This window comes from Tinamus guttatus, unplaced genomic scaffold (assembly GCF_059628265.1).
Source record: "Tinamus guttatus ecotype Peru unplaced genomic scaffold, ASM5962826v1 Tinamus_guttatus_pri_ptg000533l, whole genome shotgun sequence".
NCBI classification, from domain to species: Eukaryota; Metazoa; Chordata; class Aves; order Tinamiformes; family Tinamidae; genus Tinamus; species Tinamus guttatus.
Window position 1 is genome coordinate 133,539 of NW_028289067.1, and position 20,607 is coordinate 154,145.

Below are 20,607 nucleotides of genomic sequence, written 5' to 3' on the forward strand. Positions count from 1 at the left end.
TGGCACAGTGCAATGTGACACGGCATGGTGCAATGTGGCATGGTGCAACGTGACGCCATGCAATGTGGCACTGTGCAATGCGGCATGGCATGGTGCAATGTGGCACGGTGCAATGTGGCACAGTGCAACGTGGCACCATGCAATATGACACCGTGCAATGTGGCACAGTGCAATGTGGCACAGTGCAACGTGGCACCATGCAATGTGGCACGGCATGGTGCAAAGTGGCATGGTGCAACGTGACACCATGCAATGTGGCACGGTGCAATGTGGCATGGCACAGTGCAACGTGGCACCATGCAATGTGACACCGTGCAATGTGGCACAGTGCAATGTGGCACAGTGCAACGTGGCACCATGCAATGTGGCACGGCATGGTGCAATGTGGCACGGTGCAATGTGACATCATGCCACATGGCATGGCATGGTGCAATGTGGCACGGTGCAACGTGGCACCATGCAATGTGACACCGTGCAATGTGGCATAGTGCAATGTGGCACAGTGCAATGTGACATCATGCCACGTGGCATGGCATGGTGCAATGTGGCACGGTGCAACGTGGCACCATACAATGTGACACCGTGCAATGTGGCATAGTGCAATGTGGCACGGTGCAATGTGACATCATGCCACATGGCATGGCATGGTGCAATGTGGCACGGTGCAGTGTGGCATGGCACAACATGGTGCAATGTGGTATGGCACAGCACAGAGCAATGTGGCACAGCACGGTGCAATGCAGCGTGCTGCAATATGGCATGGCACAGCATGGTGCAACGCAGCATGGTGCAATTGGGCATGGTGCAATGTGCCACAGCACAATGTGTCACATCACGACATGTCACGGTGCAATGTGACACGGCATGACACGGCACAGTGCAATGCGACACAGCACGGTGCAACACACGATGGTGCAATATGGCATGGAACGGCACGGTGCAAAGTGTCACGGTGCAAAGTGTCACGGTGCAAAGTGTCACGGTGCAATGTGGCACGGTGCAATGTGGCACGGTGCAACCTGGCATGGTGCAACGTGGCATGGCCCTGTGCAACCTGGCATGGTGCAGTGTGGCATGGTGCAAGCTGGTCCGGTGCATTGCGGCACGCTGCAATGCGGCATGGCCTGGTGCACCCTGGCACGGTGCAATGCAGCACAGCGCGGTGCATCGCGGCGCGCTGCAATGCGGCATGGCCTGGTGCACTCTGGCACGGTGCAATGCAGCATGGCCCGGTGCATTGCTGCACGCTGCAATGCAGCATGGCCCGGTGCATTGCTGCACGCTGCAATGCGACATGGCCCGGTGCACCCTGGCACGGTGCAATGCAGCATGGCCCGGTGCATCGCTGCACGCTGCAATGCAGCACGGCCCCATGCACCTGGCACGCTGCAGCGCGGCACAGCGCCATGCAGCGCACCACGCTGCAATGCAGCACGGGCCCCACGCGGCCATCGTGTCACAGGGCGCCCGGTGCCACCACACGCTGCACCCAAGGGTGAAACCTCCCGCCCCTGCTCCTTGGGAAGCAACCCCTGGGAAGAGGGATTCCAGGCGGGAAGCGCAGCGCCCGCTCCGGCTGCAGCGGGCTCCTTCGCTGCCAGCTCCGGCTCCGGGTGACGAGTGTCACCCCCGAGGGGGTATTTGTCACCGCCTGTCCCGTCCCGTCCCCCGCTGCGACAGGCAGGATGCTGCGGAGCTGCGGCTTTTATTGCAATAAATAGAGGCGGGCGGATACAGCGGTGACAACGCGGGGCCCATCCCGACGCGCCCGCGCGCCCCCGCGGATCCGCATCGCCCTTCCCGATGCTCCTGCATCCCTGCGGATCTGCATCCCCCCCGGCACGGCTGCAATCCCCCCTTCCCGATGCTCCTGCATCCCCGCGGATCCGCATCCGCCCTTCCCGATGCTCCTGCATCCCTGTGGATCCGCATCCCCCCTTCCCGATGCTCCTGCACTGCCCGCGTGCCAGCGCCCTGCGCCCAAACCCCAGCCTGCCCCACACGTCCCCACGGCCGCTCCGCGTGTCCCCAGGGCAGCTCCCTGCATCCCCATGGCAGCTCCCTGTGTCCCCACGGCCACTCCGTGTGTCCCCAGGGCATCTCCCTGTGTCCCTGCGGCTGTTCCCTGAATTTCCACAGCAAGTCCCTGTGTCCCCATGGCAGGTCCCTGTGTCCCCAGGGCAGCTCCCTGTGTCCCCACAGCAGCTCCCTGTGTCCCCACGGCAGCCCCATGGGTCCCAGCCAGCCCCACGCATGTCCCCACAGCAGCTCTGTGTGTCCCTAGGGTAGCTCCCTGAGTCCCCATGTCCCCAAGGCAGCTCCCTGTGTCCCCATGGCAGCTCCCTGAGTCCCCATGTCCCCAAGGCAGCTCCTGGTGTCCCCATGGGAGCTCCCTGTGTCCCCAAGGCAGCTCCCTGAGTCCCCATGTCCCCATGGTGGCTCCCCGTTGTCCCCAGGGCAGCTCCCTGTGTCCCCAAGGCAGCTCCCTGAGTCCCCATGTCCCCAAGGCAGCTCCTGGTGTCTGCAAGGCAGCTCCCTGTGTCCCCAAGGCAGCTCCCTGAGTCCCCATGTCCCCAGGGCAGCTCCCTGTGTCCCCAAGGCAGCTCCCTGAGTCCCCATGTCCCCATGGTGGCTCCCCGTTGTCCCCAGGGCAGCTCCCTGTGTCCCCAAGGCAGCTCCCTGAGTCCCCATGTCCCCAAGGCAGCTCCTGGTGTCTGCAAGGCAGCTCCCTGTGTCCCCAAGGCAGCTCCCTGAGTCCCCATGTCCCCAGGGCAGCTCCCGGTGTCCCCACGGCAGCCCCCGTTGTCCCCAGGACCAGCGGGGCCGCGTTCCCACCGCCCGGGGAGGGGCAGCCGCGCTCCCGCTCCGGCGCTCCCGGCGCTCCCGGCGCTCCCGGACGCCGCTCCGGACGGCACGGGGTTTATTGCGGAGCGGCCGGCGCGGCTCCTAGAGGAAGTGCGCGACGCGGTCGGGGCTGAGCGGCGCCTGGATGTGCAGCCTGCGCGCCTTGCTGCCCTTCTCCACGATCTCCAGGCGCAGCGCCGGGCCCGGCGCCTTCTCCGCCGCCGGCTCCCGGCTCCGGAGCCGCTGCTTTTCCGAGCGCTCCACGGTGATCCGCAGGGTGCAGCCGCGGGGAAGCAGCTCCTGCTCGTAGGCGGCCGCCAGCTGGTTCACCACGCGCCGCTCCACCTGCATGGGGGAATCCCGGGATGCGGAGGGTGCCAGGGAGATCCCGGGATCCTCCCCCGGGATCCCCCCCCGGGATCCTCCCCCGGGATCCCCCCCGGGATCCCTCCTGGGCCACCTAGCATAGCCCAATTCGGCCCAGCTCAGTTTGGCCCAGCATAGCCCAGCCTGGTTCAACCCAGTATGGCCTGTCTCAGTTTGGCCTGGTTCGGCCCGGAATGGCCCAGTGCAATCCAGCTTGGTTCAGCACAGCCCAGCCCAGTTAGGCCCAGTAGAGCCTGGCTCGGCCTAGCACAGCCTGGCCTGGTTTGGCCCGGTACAACCCAGCTCGATTCAGTCTAGCACAGCTCAGTTCAGTGCTACAGCCTGGCCCGGTTCCGCCCAGCACACCTAACCCAGTACAACCTAGCTCGGTTCAGCCCAACACAGCCCAGTTTGGCCTGGTGCAGCTCGGCCCATTTCAGCCTGGTACAGCCCAGTTTGTCCCATCACAGCCCGGTTCAGCTCAGCAGAGCCCAGCGCTATTTGGACAGGCATCGCCTGGCTCGGTTCAGCCCAGCACACGCTGGCCCGCTTTGGCCCGGTACAGCCCAGCTCAGCCCAGCTCACTCCAGCCCAATAGGTCTAGCAGAGCCCGGCTTGGCTCGGACCAGCTCAGGTTGGACCAGCTCGGTTCTAGGGGCCCTTAGCTGAGCATGAGGGGCTCAGCCTGGCCAAGCTCAGCCTGGTTGCTCCCAGGTGAGCCCAGTTTGGCCTGGTTGATCCCGGATCAGCCCATTTGCACGGGATGCCCCAGTGCAGGGGGGGCACCCGGAGCACGGGGCACCCGGGCGCATCCAGGCGGGTTGGAGATCTCCAGAGCAGGAGACTCCACAGCCTCTCTGGGCAGCCTGTGCCAGGGCTCCGGCACCCTCACACCAAGGAAGTTCTTCCTCACGTGGACATGGAGCTGCCTGGGCTTCAGCTCGTCCCCGGCACCCCTTGTCCTGTCCCCGAGCACTCGTGTCACCCGCGCTCCCGTTCTACCTCGTGCTTGATGGAGCGGGCGCCGTAGTGCAGGTTGTAGCCGTCGGCCAGCACGTCCATGACCTCCGTGTCCCACAGCAGGGTGATGTTGTGCCGGGCCTTGGCCTGCGGGGGACAAGGGGGTGGCAGCGGGGACCCTGTCCTCGCTGGGGACCCCACGGGCCCTGGATGGCACCCGGATGGGGAAGCCCCTGCTTGGATGGGGGAGCAGGACAGACGCTGGATGCGCTCGGAAATGTCCTGGGTTTTGGTCCCCAGGAGCCACGAGTGACACCGAGGCTACGAGTGACACCAAGGCCACGAGTGACACCAAGGCCACAAGTGACACCAAGGCCAGAAACACAAGTGACACCGAGGCCACAAGTGACACCAAGGCCACGAGCGACACCAAGGTCACGAGCGACACCAAGGCCACGAGTGACACCATGAGTGACACCAAGGTCACGAGTGACACCAAGGCCACGAGTCACCAGGCCAGAGCCACGAGTGACACCGAGGCCATGAGTGACACCAAGGCCAGAGCCACGAGTGACACCAAGGCCACGAGTGACACCAAGGCCACGAGTCACCAGACCAGAGCCACGAGTGACACCGAGGCCATGAGTGACACCAAGGCCACGAGTGACACCAAGGCCAGAGCCACAAGTGACACCAAGGCCACGAGTGACACCAAGGCCACAAGTCACCAGACCAGAGCCACGAGTGACACCGAGGCCATGAGTGACACCAAGGCCACGAGTGACACCAAGGCCAGAGCCACGAGTGACACCGAGGCCATGAGTGACACCAAGGCCAGAGCCACAAGTGACACCAAGGCCACGAGTGACACCAAGGCCACAAGTCACCAGACCAGAGCCACGAGTGACACCGAGGCCATGAGTGACACCAAGGCCACGAGTGACACCAAGGCCAGAGCCACGAGTGACACCGAGGCCATGAGTGACACCAAGGCCAGAGCCACAAGTGACACCAAGGCCACAAGTGACACCAAGGCCAGAGCCACGAGTGACACCAAGGCCACGAGTGACACCAAGGCCACAAGTGACACCAAGGCCAGAAACACAAGTGACACCGAGGCCACAAGTGACACCAAGGCCACGAGCGACACCAAGGTCACGAGCGACACCAAGGCCACGAGTGACACCATGAGTGACACCAAGGTCACGAGTGACACCAAGGCCACGAGTCACCAGGCCAGAGCCACGAGTGACACCGAGGCCATGAGTGACACCAAGGCCAGAGCCACGAGTGACACCAAGGCCACGAGTGACACCAAGGCCACGAGTCACCAGACCAGAGCCACGAGTGACACCGAGGCCATGAGTGACACCAAGGCCACGAGTGACACCAAGGCCAGAGCCACAAGTGACACCAAGGCCACGAGTGACACCAAGGCCACAAGTCACCAGACCAGAGCCACGAGTGACACCGAGGCCATGAGTGACACCAAGGCCACGAGTGACACCAAGGCCAGAGCCACGAGTGACACCGAGGCCATGAGTGACACCAAGGCCAGAGCCACAAGTGACACCAAGGCCACGAGTGACACCAAGGCCACAAGTCACCAGACCAGAGCCACGAGTGACACCGAGGCCATGAGTGACACCAAGGCCACGAGTGACACCAAGGCCAGAGCCACGAGTGACACCGAGGCCATGAGTGACACCAAGGCCAGAGCCACAAGTGACACCAAGGCCACAAGTGACACCAAGGCCAGAGCCACGAGTGACACCAAGGCCACGAGTGACACCAAGGCCACAAGTGACACCAAGGCCATGAGTCACCAGGCCAGAGCCACGAGTGACACCGAGGCCATGAGTGACACCAAGGCCACAAGTCACCAAGCCAGAGCCGCAGGTGACACCGAGGCCATGAGTGACACTGAGGCCATGAGTGACACCAAGGCCACGAGTGACACCAAGGCCACAAGTGACACCGAGGCCACGAGTCACCAAGCCAGAGCCGCAGGTGACACTGAGGCCACGAGTGACACCAAGGCCACGAGTCACCAGGCCAGAGCCACGAGTGACACCGAGGCCACGAGTGACACCGAGGTCACGAGTGACACCAAGGCCAGAGCCACGAGTGACACCGAGGCCATGAGTGACACCGAGGTCACGAGTGGCACCAAGGCCACGAGTCACCAGGCCAGAGCCGCAAGTGACACCAAGGCCACAAGTGACACCGAGGCCACGAGTGACACCGAGGCCACGAGTCACCAGGCCAGAGCCGCAAGTGATACCAAGGCCATGAGTGACACCAAGGCCACGAGTGACACCGAGACCACAAGTGACACTGAGGCCACGAGTCACCAGGCCAGAGCCACGAGTGACACCGAGGCCACAAGTGACACCGAGGCCATGAGTGACACCGAGGCCACAAGTGACACCAAGGTCACGAGTGGCACCAAGGCCACGAGGCCACCAGAGCCCAGCCAGGCAACGGGGCAGGGGAGCCCCCAGGCAGGAGCAACCCGGGTCCCCAGTCCCCTTTGGGCCACCTGCTCCCGTGCAAGGACAATTCGGGCACTTTGAGACCCAGAACGGGGTCTCGTCCTCCCGCACGCGCACGGGGTGACGCTGCCCTGGTGGCGAGCGGGACGTTAGGGTGAAAATCCCACATTTACCTTCTTGGCCCAAAAATTGAGCTCCTTGTTGACGAGCTGGATGAGCTCCGAGTGGCAGAAGGGCAGAAAATAGACGATCTCGTTGATCCTGCCCAGGAACTCGTCCCGTCGGAAGTGAGCCTGCAAGGACAGGGCATGAGGGACAGCGGGGACAGGACCCGTGCCAAGGACACGGCCACGGGGCTTCCCGTCCCCAAATGTCACTTGTGCGTGACGAGGCCCCGGCCTGGACGTGGCAGGGCCCAGAACGGCTCCGTGAGCAAAATCCGGGATACCCGGAGCGGAAGGCATGGAAAACGGAGCGCTCCGTACCTTCAGGATGGGGCGAATCACCTTCTCCTTGAACTGCTTGGAGATGGTGATCTGGTCGCTCATCTGCACGTCCTCTGCAAGGCACGAGGGCGCCGCGTGTCACCGAGAGGGAGGACATTCCCGAAAGACGTCCGGAATGTCCCCTGTGTCCCCTCCGTGCTTCCCGGATGCACAAGGATCCCGGCGACGCCGCATTCCCGTTCGGCTCCGTCCCCTCCGTTCCTTCCCCGTGTTTCCCTGCTCCTTCCCTAAGGAACCCGGCCGCTCCGGCCACCCCGATATCCATCTGCGTCACCCGCTGATCCATTTATCCGCCCATCCAGGCGCTTCCAGCTCCCGGGAGCTCCGGAAAGGCCAGGGAATTCCGGGAAACCCAGCCGAGCTCCGGCTCCTCATCCCAACCACATTTTCCAGCCAGGCGGGAGCCGCAGCGCTCTGTGCTGCAGGTCTAGGAATGGAAATCCAATGTTTTCCTCATTTAGCAGGAAAGCGCGTGGCATTTCCAAATGTTATTCTTGAAGTTCAGTTGCGGGAGCGCTGTGTCCTTTACCCGCCCCGATCGGAGCGGGAAGATTGCGAATTAAGTGGGTTTTTGTTCCTGCTTCTCCAAATAAAAGGGAAGAGATGGTTGGGGGGAGAAGCCCGGGCGCCCAACCAGCTCGCAGGGCATTCCCAGGGCATTCCCAGCTTGGGGAATGGCAGCCGGAACAACCCCCCCGTCCCATGGGATTGCCTGCATGGGGCACTGCCACCTTGCAGGGAGCGCCTGGCAAGGACAGAACGGGATGAGCGGGACGGGAATCCCTTCCCAAAGACAAGCAGAGCTCCGGGATCCGACCCGGGACTCCAACAAGAGCTGCCGGTTGGGATATTTCGGGATTGGGGCCCGGGAAGCGGGAGCGTACCCAGGTTTTCCGCCAGGCGCTTCTTGCTCATCTCCAGGGCCTCCTGGCGCAGCTGCAGCGCGTGCTGCGCGATCTCCTCGCTGGCCACGTTGGACGTCATGATGAAGATGGCATCCTTGCAGTCGATGGTCTTCCCTTTTCCGTCCGTCAGGCGGCCCTGCGAGGAAAGCGGTGGGAATGGGAGCGGCCGTGCCGGGAGCGGCGCTCCGAGGTTGGCCGGGATCCGGGAGCCGCTTTGTCCCGGGATGGATGTGTCCTTGTGGCTGCTCCCTGCATCCCTGCAGCTCCCTGTGTCCCTGCAGCAGCTCCCTGCATCCCTACAGCAGCTTCCTGCATCCCTACAGCAGCTTCCTGCATCCCTGCAGCTCCCTGCATCCCTGCAGCTCCCTGCGTCCCTGCAGCAGCTCCCTGCATCCCTACAGCAGCTTCCTGCATCCCTGCAGCTCCCTGCATCCCTGCAGCTCCCTGTGTCCTCGCAGCAGCTTCCTGCATCCCTGCAGCTCCCTGTGTACCTGCAGCAGCTCCCTGCATCCCTACAGCAGCTTCCTGCATCCCTGCAGCTCCCTGCATCCCTGCAGCTTCCTGCATCCCTGCAGCTCCCTGCATCCCTGCAGCTCCCTGTGTCCTCGCAGCAGCTCCCTGCATCCCTACAGCAGCTTCCTGCATCCCTGCAGCTCCCTGCAGCTCCCTGTGTCCTCGCAGCAGCTCCCTGCATCCCTGCAGCAGCTTCCTGCATCCCTGCAGCTCCCTGCGTCCCTGCAGCAGCTCCCTGCATCCCTACAGCAGCTCCCTGCATCCCTGCAGCTCCCTGTGTCCTCGCAGCAGCTTCCTGCATCCCTGCAGCTCCCTGTGTGCCTGCAGCAGCTCCCTGCATCCCTGCAGCTCCCTGTGTCCTCGCAGCAGCTCCCTGCATCCCTACAGCAGCTCCCTGCATCCCTGCAGCTCCCTGTGTCCTCGCAGCAGCTCCCTGCATCCCTGCAGCTCCCTGTGTCCCTGCAGCAGCTCCCTGCATCCCTGCAGCTCCCTGCATCCCTGCAGCTCCCTGTGTCCTCGCAGCAGCTCCCTGCATCCCTGCAGCTCCCTGTGTCCTCGCAGCAGCTCCCTGCATCCCTACAGCAGCTCCCTGCATCCCTACAGCAGCTTCCTGCATCCCTGCAGCTCCCTGTGTCCTCGCAGCAGCTCCCTGCATCCCTGCAGCTCCCTGTGTCCCTGCGGCAGCTCCCTGCATCCCTACAGCAGCTTCCTGCATCCCTGCAGCTCCCTGCATCCCTGCAGCTCCCTGTGTCCCTGCAGCAGCTCCCTGCATCCCTACAGCAGCTTCCTGCATCCCTGCAGCTCCCTGCATCCCTACAGCAGCTTCCTGCATCCCTGCAGCTCCCTGTGTCCCTGCAGCAGCTCCCTGCATCCCTGCAGCTCCCTGTGTCCCTATGGTCACTCTCTGTGTCCCCACGGCCACTCCATGTGTCCCCACGGCCACTCTGTGTGTCCCCACGGCCGCTCCGTGTCCCCTCCTGGCACCCGGGAGCCCAAGCAGGGCCCATTGCAACGCAGGGACCTTGCCCAGGTTGCAGACCTCTTGATTAATAAAATAAAAAAAAAAAAGAGAGAGAAATAAAGGGGAAAAAAACAAGCGGCTCCCCAGGCGGCTCCTTTCCTCGACACGTCTCCAGCAGCGATCTCCAGCACAATGACACAAATCCTTGTTGGGTGCTTGGGATTAACATTTGGGTTATTGCCCTGTCAAGAGCGCGGTGCAGGAATTGATTTCACATTTAGCTGCTGCCGCGATGATCTATGCAAGAAAAAACGGTGTTATTAATCCTTGAAAGAAAAACAAAACCCCAAAAAACCTCCCGGGCTGGTGCTGGGGAGAGGATTTGCCTCCGAGGATGGAGCGGGATCATCCAGAGGAGCGGGATTTGCTGCAAGGGGAAGGAGAAGCCCCCCTGGCTCCGTGTTCCGTCTTCCCGCTACGTCCTGGTGTTCCGGCCATGGGGAATCCAGCATGACCGAGCTGGGGACAGTCCAGCTCGGTTTGGCCCGGCACAGCCCGGCCTGGTTCAGCCCAGTACGGCCTGTCTCAGTTTGGCCTGGTTCGGCCTGGAATGGCCCAGTGCAACCCGGCTTGGTTCAGCACAGCCCAGCCCAGTTAGGCCCAGTAGAGCCTGGCTCGGCCTAGCACAGCCTGGCCTGGTTTGGCCCGGTACAACCCGGCTCGGTTCAGCCTAGCACAGCTCAGTTCAGTGCTACAGCCTGGCCCGGTTCCGCCCAGCACACCTGACCCAGTACAGCCCAGCTCAGTTCAGCCAACACAGCCCAGTTTGGCCTGGTGCAGCTCGGCCCATTTCAGCCTGGTACAGCCCAGTTTGGCCCATCACAGCCCGGTTCAGCTCAGCAGGGCCCAGTGCAGTTTGGACAGGCATCGCCTGGCTCGGTTCAGCCCAGCACACGCTGGCCCGCTTTGGCCCGGTACAGCCCAGCTCACTGCAGCCCAATAGGTCCAGCAGAGCCCGGTTTGGCCCGGTAGAGCCCAGCTCAGCCCAGCTCGCTCCAGCCCAATAGGTCCAGCAGAGCCCGGCTTGGCTCGGACCAGCTCAGGTTGGCCCAGCTCGGTTCTAGCGGCCCTTAGCTGAGCATGAGGGGCTCAGCCTGGCCAAGCTCAGCCTGGTTGCTCCCAGGTCAGCCCAGTTTGGCCCAGTTGATCCCGGGTCAGCCCATTTTCTTGGGATCCAGTGCAGGGGGGACCCCCGGAGCACGGGGCACCCGGGCGCATCCAGGCGGGTTGGAGATCTCCAGAGCAGGAGCCCCCACGGGCACCGGCGCGCCGGGATGCCGGGAACGCCGGGAACACCGGGAATGCCGGGAACGCCGGGAATGTCCCCACCTCGTCGAAGAGCTGCAGCATGATGGTGAGCACGTCCGGGTGCGCCTTGTCCACCTCGTCGAACAGCACCACGGCGTTGGGGCACTGCCGCAGCCGCTTGGTGAGCTGCCCGCCCTCCTCGTGGCCCACGTAGCCCGGCGGCGAGCCGATGAACTTGGCCACCTGGAGGGGGGAAAAGCGGGAGAAGAGCCCGGGATGGAGCCCTGGAGCGGCCGGCACCATTCCCGCCCGCTGGAACAGCATCCGAGCTCCCATCGCAGCTCGGGAATCTCCCAGGGCCTTTTCGGGAGCAAGGAATAGCAACGGCAGAGGCTTTGGTGGGGAATCAGGGTCCACCACCAGCTGCATCGGTGCTGGGTGCTGCGAATGCTTCAATAAAGCTACACAGAATAAAGCGGAATATTCCTGAAAACGGCTGGATTTTAGTAAAAAGCGCACGGGAGTTTTGCCGCAGGCCGGGATGCTGCCGAGTCCCCCGGTTTCACGGGTGCTCCCTGCACATCCAGGTCCCTGTCCCTTACGGGAGCTGCGAATCCGGAATCACGGGTGGGTTTGGGCAAGTCGCTCCAGGACGCCTGGAATCCGCACGGGTCCCACACAGGGAGCAGAGGGATTTCTTGGAGCAAAATCCCCAATCCCAGAACACGGGCGACTCCCCCAAACCCACCCAATTTGCAGCCTCTTGTGCCTGGACAACCCCGTGTCCCTCGTCCTCCTTTCCTGCCACCTCCGGAGCCACCTGCATGGGACCTGGAGACCCCTTGAGATTCCAGGCACAGAGGCCAGAGGGTCCCCGCGTTTTGGGGACACAAAGGCAGGAATTGGCCGAATTCCCCTCGAATTCTCCCCCTGGGAGAAAATGACCCCCTTGGTGTCCCCACGAGTGTCCTTGGCAGGTCCCTCCGCAACGGGTCCAGCCTGGACACGCGGCCAGGGCAAATCCCGAGGATGGAGCTGGCCAGGAAGGATTTTCCCTCTTCCCGCATATCCCAGGATGGGATTTGCACCGTCTCGGCTTGGCCCACGTAAAGCCCAGGCTGCAAGTGGAGCCAAACCAGGCCTGGGAGGTTGGGAATAGCTGCTTGGAGCTTCCCTCTGCTCCTGCCGTGCTGCAATCCTTCCCGCGCCCCCTTTGGATGCCCTCAACCTGGAGAACATGGAATTCCTTGGGAAAGACCCCGGGCACTCCCTGCCGGGACGAGGTCCAAGTGGGAGCACCCGTGGGGACCCTCAGCCCTCCAAAGACACGAGGAAAGGCCGGGGAAAGAAGGAATTGATGCCATTTGTTTAAATTACCAATTAAACTCGAGGCCGCGATTGTCTATTTACTGACCTCGTGCCTTTCCTGGAACTCGGACATGTCCAGCCTGATGAAACCCTGCAAGAGAAATACATATATCAGGTGCTTTGGGTGAACGTGCTCCGGGTTTCCGTGCATTTAGGAGCCCGGAGAAGCTCCCGGTTGGGTCTTGGTGTATCAAAACACAAAGAAAAGCCTCCTTAGAGCATCCGAAACGCTCATCCCTCAAAACTGCCCGTGCACTTGGCTATTTTAGCCTTCTTCTGGTCCGGTTAGGTTTGTTTTAGCTGGAATTGCAGCCAAGCCAAAGGTTTCCCCACTTAAACAGGGTGCAGGAATCCATCGTGTGAGCAGTCTCCGTGTGAAAGAGGCTGCATCATTCCCATGGGATGGAAAATCCAGCCCAAGGGAGCCAGGTGAGTGGCCCGAAGGCCAATATTGGTCCTTTCCGGACCATTTTAGGGAGCTTCTCCCACCTATCCATGAGGAACAAGCCACAAACAGCTTCCATAGGGTCCAATGAGGGCCCCGGCCGCGCCGGCCCGGCCTGGGGACACCGGCACTTTGTCCCTGCGTCGCCACCTCTCCACGAGTAGGAAAATGAGACCGTTATGGATCTGCTCATCAGGCAGCTCCTGCCGAGAGCGCCCGCGTGGTTTATGACCCCTCTTCACGCCGCTCGTTACAGCAATGACTGTCAGGCTGATTCATGAGCAGCCAAACGCCCGTTTGTGCACGCTATCGAATTAACACCGCATCCAGCCCTTAACTGATTTGTCTATTTGATGTTTGGCCGGGCAGTGACCAGTTCCAGGTGCAGGAGCTTTGGCTGAAGGTGCTCGAGATCCAGGAGCTGGGATTTATCGCCTCTGGAAGGCAATTACGGAAGCACGATGAAAAGAAACCAGAACAGCCCCTTTTACAGCTTCGTTTTGATCTCTTTTCTACACGTGTTGTTTTATCTGGTGCCTACTCTGTGCTGGAAGATAGCGGGGATTAATCTAACAGGGATTAATTAATCCACAGGGCACCTCTGTGTTCCTTCCCCGTGACACGCGGAGCATCCACAGCTCTCGGGAGCAGGAAAACGGGCTCTTCCCAAGGGCAGGAATGTGCCGGAACGGGATGCAGGGATGCTCAGGGCGCTCGGGTACCTTTTTGACGTCCTTGTGCAGGTACTTGGCGGTCTGCTTGGCCAGCTCCGTTTTACCTGTGCAAACACAGAGGGAAGAGGCACGTCAGGAAGGACGGGACACCCAGGGCTGCCTTTTAAACCGCTGCTTCTCCCAGGACGGGCGGAGGGATCGGATTTTATTTTATTTTTCCACCAAACCCGCAGGTAGATCGGCTCTTAAAGACATTTGCTTTCCCGAAGAGCAATTCCAGGGCGACGCGAGGGTCTTTGTTTGATTTACACAGGGCAACGGGCAAAAACCCCCGGGCTGAGGAACGATCAATAATTCAAAAGGGATCCGCAGAGCAGATCCCCACGGACGGAGCCTCGGGAAAGGCCCCGGCTCGGCTGAGCCCCCGGCCTCCCCATCCGGGGAAAAACCCGGCCCAGGGGCAGCTCCGCGGCGCATCCCGTGTTTTATTGCAATTTAAGCGTGCCCTGGAAAACCATCGGATGGGCAGGCACGTGGTTGTGCCACGAGCAACTCCAAAAGGAAATTAAAATTGTGTCTTGGAAGCCAAACCAGCTAAAAAGCAGCAGGCAGCTCTGCCCAGCCAACAGAGCTGCAGTTTACGGCAGAAACGGGCTCTGGCGGGGTAAAATATATATATATATCCCTCAGGCTGCTGTATCTTGATCATATTGTGCCTCTGGAGCATGAAACATCTGCCCTGGCCCAGGGCAGCTGCTTTTCAGTTAAGGTGAATCTGGCAGATGAGATCTGCAGGTTCATTTAATTACAGCCCCTGCTTAACGAGGGCCAGGATATTTTACCGACTCATCTGTGCCTGCAGCCTGAGCCTTGGGTGGGCCCTGGCGGCTTCTTTTAGATATAAAAACTGCAAGAAAATGGGAATTCAGCACTGGCACCTCCACCAAAACGCTGCCTTCGGTCCATGCTTTGTTGCCTTCAAACCCTGCTGCATCTCAGCCCCATGCATGAAAACATGCATGCATTTGTGTACATACATGTATGGGATCCTTAAAGAGCTTTAAACATGGGAATCACGCTGGATATTTCAGTCCCTGCAACATCTGGGTGCTGCTACTGCACCCAGCCCCACACGAGGACCCACTTGATGCATTAACATCCTCAGCTGCTTTGCTTCCTTAATCCAATATTCATTTTTATGGCAGCAAAGGAAGAAGAGAAAAACTGCCAGGGAAATATATGAGGGCTGAAGAGCTGACAATTTATATTATTGAGCCTTCAGATCTGCCATGAGCGGCGCAATGAAGTCGCCCAGACGTTTCTTACCGTTTTTATACAGCTTTATAGCAAGTCATTTAGAGTTAATACTTGGCCAGCCACTGCTCTAAGGCAGGAGCCTGTTGAGCAGCAAACGCTCCCGCTGCTTTAAATCCCTCTTTTTCCTTTTTTCCCTCCTAGGAAAAGGCGTTTTGTCCAATTTGGGGAGCTCATGGGCTGCCACGTTGCGTTTGATGGTGTTGGGGGGAAAATGGCAATAAAACAGCATCGTTATGGAGAAATCCCTGCCCGTGGAGGCAGGGATATACCCCATCCGGGGAGATATTCCTGCAGGAAAATGCTCCCATTGCACCTTTATGCTGCAAACTGCCCCTTCCTGAGGCTTTAGGGGATCCCTGGGTTATCCCCAGGGATAACCCGCCGCGTTACCTATTCCCGAGGATCCCAAGAACAGGAAGACCAGCGGGTGCTCCTCGTCGTACCAGCCGTTTTCCTTCCTCCGGATAGCTTGGAACACAGGAAAAACAGCAGGGAGAGGGAGAAAAAAAACCAAAAAGAGCCATATAAATCAATGACACAAAAGCAAGTATAATTATCACTAAGTATACACTGTGTTTTACTGCTCTCTGCCCACTCCGAGTCCTCCCTGCCATTAGTGCCATCTAATTTGATTAGGCAGCAAAGGCCCCAGAGACACCTAATGAGGTTAGCATGGATTTGGAGCGCTGCCCGGAGCAGATTTCGGATAAAGTTTTCCAGGATGTGCACTCAGCGTTGCCAGGGCGACGCGGGAGCAGGCGGGAGGCTCCGTTTCCAGCTCCGAACGCAACCTGGCGGGGGGAAGTTTCCACCTTATTTCCCAAAAAGAGGGATGTTTGAGCGGGAATGTCGCAGGAAGCGACGTGGGGTTTCTTGGGAAGAGGCTGGTTCTTCCATAGGGGAGAGCAATAGGGAAGAGCATCCTGGCTAAGAGGCTGCTGGAAAATTTGGGAGGATTGGGAGGATTTGGGAAGCGAAACGCCCAGTTTGCTCCCAAAGCTCCGCAGGGAAAACCGCATCCTTGTTCCTGCAGAGCCTGTGATTCCCGTGATCCCGCTCCCGGTTCTGCAGCTGCCGGGATGGGATTTAGCCCCTCGGCTCCCTGAACAGCCTCAGACCCAACGAGCAGCTCCGGGAAAAGCGGGAAAAGCAGGAAAACCAGCGCGCGGCACAAGAGGGAGACCGGGAATGTGGCTGTGGAACACGAGCACATCTCCAAGGATCCGATGGGAACGAAGTCATCCTCATCATCCTCATCCTCACGCGTCATCCCGTCCCGCGCTTCCTCGCTATCCGGAACGCGCTCCGCGGAGCCGGCGCGGATCCCAGTTGGAATAGGACATGGAATGGGCCAAGGGATCCTCACCTGGGGGATTATTAGGGAGGAAAATACCGTGGCAGGAAGCGGAATTAAGAGGGAAAAACCACTCGGAATCTGCTGGAGCGAAGACCGGGAAGGAAATTCAACCGGAGCAAGGAAGGAAAGTCCATGAAAAAAGCTCTTTTTGCCAGAATTAAGGAAAATAAGGAGCCCTAAGAGAAGGCACCGTAGGATGCACGGGGGTGGGAAACCCACGCAGGGCATCCGGAATAACCGCTTCCATGAAGCGCTTCCATGCTTTGGATGGCAGGGAAAGGCCGGCTCTAAGGGCCTGGAAAAGACGGGATGCTGCTCCCGGCGCCGTCCGCACGCGATCCGGGATCCAGACGCTCTTCCCGCTAATGAGGCCTGACTCTCGTCAAGGCTTAACGAGCGCGGGCGCCGCGCCAAGCAGCGGCAGCTCCCGGGAAAACGCGGCGGGAGCGGGATCCGGGGCTCCGTACGGAGCGGGGGACACGCGGGAATGACACGCGGAGAGACCCGGGATTCCCTTCCTGAGCGCACGGGGAATAACGGGATGGGGGCGGAATTCCCGCAGGTATTCCCGAGGCAACGCGGGCAGCCGGCGCTCCGGCAGGAAGCCCTTGGAAAGCCCGGGAACAGGCGGACGGGGAGGCCGCACGGCTGCAGCGCCGGGATCGCTCCGGGAGGAGCTGCCGCGGGATCCGGCGCATCCCGGGAATGTCGAGCTGCATCCCGGGCGCTTCCTTGGAGAGCCCGGGCTGGGATGCGCTCCGGGATAACCCAAGGGGCTCCGCACAGCGAAACACCCCCAGAGATCCTAAAGAGACCCGGCATTCCGGAGAAACCGGGGGCACGGAGAGCCCCCATCCCGGCCCATCCGCTTCCATTCAGCTCCGGAATTCCCTTTTCCACATTCAGCCTTTGGAAGCTGCTCGCTAAAGAGGGGCCTTCCCGCACTCACCTTTATTCAAGCTCTTTCCATAAAAAATGAACGGGTTTTTACTCCCTTCCTCCTCACCCAACTTTGGGAAGTGCCTTAACCCGGATTCCAGGGAGATCCTGGAGCCCCCATTGGAGCCTTCGCTCCCACGGATGCTCCATACGGGAAAAGGGAGGTTTCCTCTGGCACAGCTTGGCCAGGAGACATGGAATTGAAGGATACGTGTTGATGGGATGGGGACAGGCCAGCGTGTCCTGCCCTTGGCATTCCGGCTCCTTGGATCCCTTTGGATCACGCGCCGGGCGGCCGATTAAACGGGATTATTCAGTTACGGCCGTAGTTACCAATTAACTCTGGTATCAATTAACCCTAGTGACCCGGGCCAGAGCTTGGGAGGAGCAAGACGTGCAAAATTCCCCCTTTCCGCAAGAAAACAGGGAAAAGGGGCAGGAGGGAAGAGGCAGGAGGTGACGGAGATGCCCTGCGGCCCCGGGTATCGGGCACGTTGCATGGAATTCCATGTGGGAATGGCTGGAAAATGGTGGGGTTTTGCAGCCTGGCTCCGTCCCGAGCTCATCCCGGGTTTTCCTACCTTTGCATCTCCGCTGGGATGTGCCGGGAATCGGCACTGGGATGAAGGGGCTTCCAGGATTGGCACGGAGCAGCCGCGGGAGGCCGGGCTCCTCCTCTTTGCTTATTTAGTTCTTTCCATGAGGGAAAAGTGGGGCTGGAAGCTCAGGGAAAAGGCCTGGAAATGCCCCAATTCGGGAATTTCCCTGGCAGGTGCAGGGAAGGGAATGTTAGGGATCGAACGGAGCAGGGAAAGGGCAGAGGCAGGAAGCCAAAGTTTGGGCTTTAGCATCGGATTCAGCACCAAGACGAGGATGGAAGAGCTGGAAGACAGAGGAGGATCGGGATCCATCCTGCCTACCCCAAAATGATCCCGTTTTCCCCAGAAACCGGGCAACTATCCCTCGGGATCTGCCTTGCTGAGGGGTTCTTCCCTATGGCGGGCCGAGGCCCTGCGGCTGGTCCGGATTCCCCACACGTGCCGCGGGATACGCACGGATTCCCCCGGGACACGGCTCGGGAATGATTAACGCGGAGGAGGCTCCGGAGCAAAGGTCCGGAGGGAACGGCCGGCTCTGCCCGCGCTCCGGTGGCACCGGGATGGCCTTGGAGCCCCCTTGCGCCCCGGAAAGCCTGGGATCATCCCAGGAAAGCCTAGAGAAAAGCCCTGGGGAATCATCCCGGCATTCCCGGTATTCCCGAGGCGGGATCCTACCTGCTCCCACGGTGGCGATGGCGCTCTCCTGCCCGATGATGTGCTCCCGGAGCCGCTGCTCCAGCGGGAAGCGCCGGCGCTCCTCCAGCTCCCTCCGGCGCTGCTCCTCCTGGAACTGCGGGATGCAGGGAAAAACGGCGCCGTTGGGAACAACCATCCACCCCTTCCCATAGGGAACACTTCCCAAATTCCCTAAGGAAAGACTTGGATTATTCCGAGTCTTTGTTTCCCTCTTGCTGGGTGTTTGTCACCATGAAAACATCCCCTCCAGCCTCCTCTTTTCCAGGCTCGATCCCTGTGGTTTGCAGTAACTCGTGCACAAAAACGCTCCGATCACTTAAACTGCCTAAAAAAGACATTTTAAAAGGAGAGGAGGCTTCTCTGCTGCAAAGATCCCCCTTCTCCCTGTGTTTTTCCTTGGAAAAGCAGCGCTGGAAAAGGCTCTGGGTGGGAGGCAACCCCAGTGCTCCAGCTGCTTTTTCCAAGGTTTCCCGAAACCTGGGCTCGTTCCGGGGAAACCTGCCATTAAAATGGGGCATCTTTTCCAAAGCGACGTGGCCTCCTCGCTGTACTAAAACTGACGAAGTGAAAAACGCCAAAAACCTTGGATTTTGCATTGTATTGACCAAGCAAACGCTGGTTTTTGCTAAGAATCTCTATTTCTGTCTTTTCGGAATGGCTGAATCCCAGAATCCTGGAATGGTTGGGGGTGACAGGGATCTCCTGGGATCCCCCCCTGCTCCGGCAGGGACACCCAGAGCACGGGGCACCCGGGCGCATCCAGGCGGGTTGGAGATCTCCAGAGCAGGAGACTCCACAGCCTCTCTGGGCAGCCTGTGCCAGGGCTCCGGCACCCTCACACCAAGGAAGTTCTTCCTCACATGGACATGGAGCTGCCTGGGCTTCAGCTTGGCCCCGTCACCCCTTGTCCTGGCACCGGCCACCACCCAGGAGAGTTTGGCCCCGTCCTCCCTGCACTCTCCCCTCAGGTCCTTGTCCATGTTGGTCACATCCCTCTCAGGCTGCTCCTCTCCAGGCTGGACAGGCCCTGCTCGCTCGGTCCTTCCTCATCCGACGGCTGCTCCTGTCCCTTCCTCATCTTCACTCAGTGGGGACTCTGCTCTCACCCTCAGAAAACGCCTCTTTCATAAACTTTTATGGTGCAAAACCGGCATTTCGGCAACTTTCAGGGACGCTCTGTGTGATCACTCGTGGTGCAGCGCGATCCCTGCCGGATTTACAGGGAAATCCGCACCGGGATGAGGTGCCAAAGCACCAGCACAAAACCTGCACGTGCCGAGGACACCTCCTTAACCCGGGACACAGAAAGATTCCAAAAGAGCAAAGGAAACCAGGGCGATAAGTTTATGCTCAGCTGCAAAACCTGGGCCATAAACCAGGTTATAAAACCATGAAAGTCTCCGGGGACTTTGGGAATGTTTTTTCCTTGGGATTCAGCAGCACCAACTGGAGTCCTCAGCACCAAGCCAGGGCTGTCTAGCACAGGGAAAGCTCTTCTTAAAAGAACAAACGCAACCCAAATAAATTAAAAACACATATGAAAACTCCTTGTTATTCTGTCACGGGGATATGTAAATAAAAAATATGCGCCGTGCCCACCCCGTAACGGTTCTGCCAATTCATTCCGTGGCAGTGATTAAAATGAGCAATAAATTCTCAAAGACTCTCCGTGGAACGTGGATCCTGGGGTGGATGCGGCCCCTCCGGCACCGCATCCCCCCCGGCCCAATATCCATCACGGGCTGATGTTTTATACACCAGGACAATCATTTTCCTGCAACATCTCTCCAGATATATTTCCTTTCTCTCCTCCATCTATTAGTTAAGCATAAAAACCAACGTGGCTTTCCAAGGTTTTCTTGCTGGGCTCCTGAGGCCACTTAAGCAGCAGGTAATTTTTCCCCTTTTCCTCAAGATTTCAAGCGTTTTAGTCCCAACTTCCTTAGAACTTCTCCAAACACGTTGTTTGTGCGAGCACAAGGAGTGTTGCTTTTCCCTTGGGGCATCCCGTTGTGAATTCCAGCTCCAGCAGGGATTTTCCCGACGAGACGGTGGTTTTGCCTGCCCGGCAGGCGTAATTCCAGGTGATTCCTATCAAATATGCTCCTAAACAACTGCTTTCATCAAGCACGGGCACGTTCCTCACCTCGGGGTTCAAACAAGCACATGGATCCTGCGGCTGGATCGTGATTCTAGGATCTGCTTCTGTTTTCCAGGGATTTTAGAAAATAAAGCCCTGATTTCACCGCATTTTTGCCTAGAGATACAGAATTGTATCACTCGCCCTGTGTATCTCCCTGCCAAGGAATGAATATTGATGTGGAAAAGGAGGGCACATAACCCTGGGAGCAGCT

General features: G+C 59.7%; 1 protein-coding gene across 1 annotated transcript in view; it reads right to left on the reverse strand.

Moving 5' to 3' along the window:
* Positions 1-2,946: 2,946 nt before the first annotated feature.
* CLPB (ClpB family mitochondrial disaggregase) overlaps positions 2,947-20,607 on the reverse strand; it is a 42,655-nt gene continuing 24,994 nt past the window's right edge. The window contains exons 8-17 of the mRNA XM_088534064.1: positions 18,233-18,347; positions 15,053-15,130; positions 13,394-13,449; positions 12,273-12,317; positions 10,940-11,101; positions 8,056-8,212; positions 7,151-7,224; positions 6,839-6,958; positions 4,213-4,317; positions 2,947-3,189 (exon numbers count right to left, since the gene is read on the reverse strand). Of these exons, the coding sequence (XP_088390190.1) occupies positions 2,947-3,189; positions 4,213-4,317; positions 6,839-6,958; positions 7,151-7,224; positions 8,056-8,212; positions 10,940-11,101; positions 12,273-12,317; positions 13,394-13,449; positions 15,053-15,130; positions 18,233-18,347 (1,155 nt within the window). The remainder of the gene's footprint in view (positions 3,190-4,212; positions 4,318-6,838; positions 6,959-7,150; positions 7,225-8,055; positions 8,213-10,939; positions 11,102-12,272; positions 12,318-13,393; positions 13,450-15,052; positions 15,131-18,232; positions 18,348-20,607) is intronic.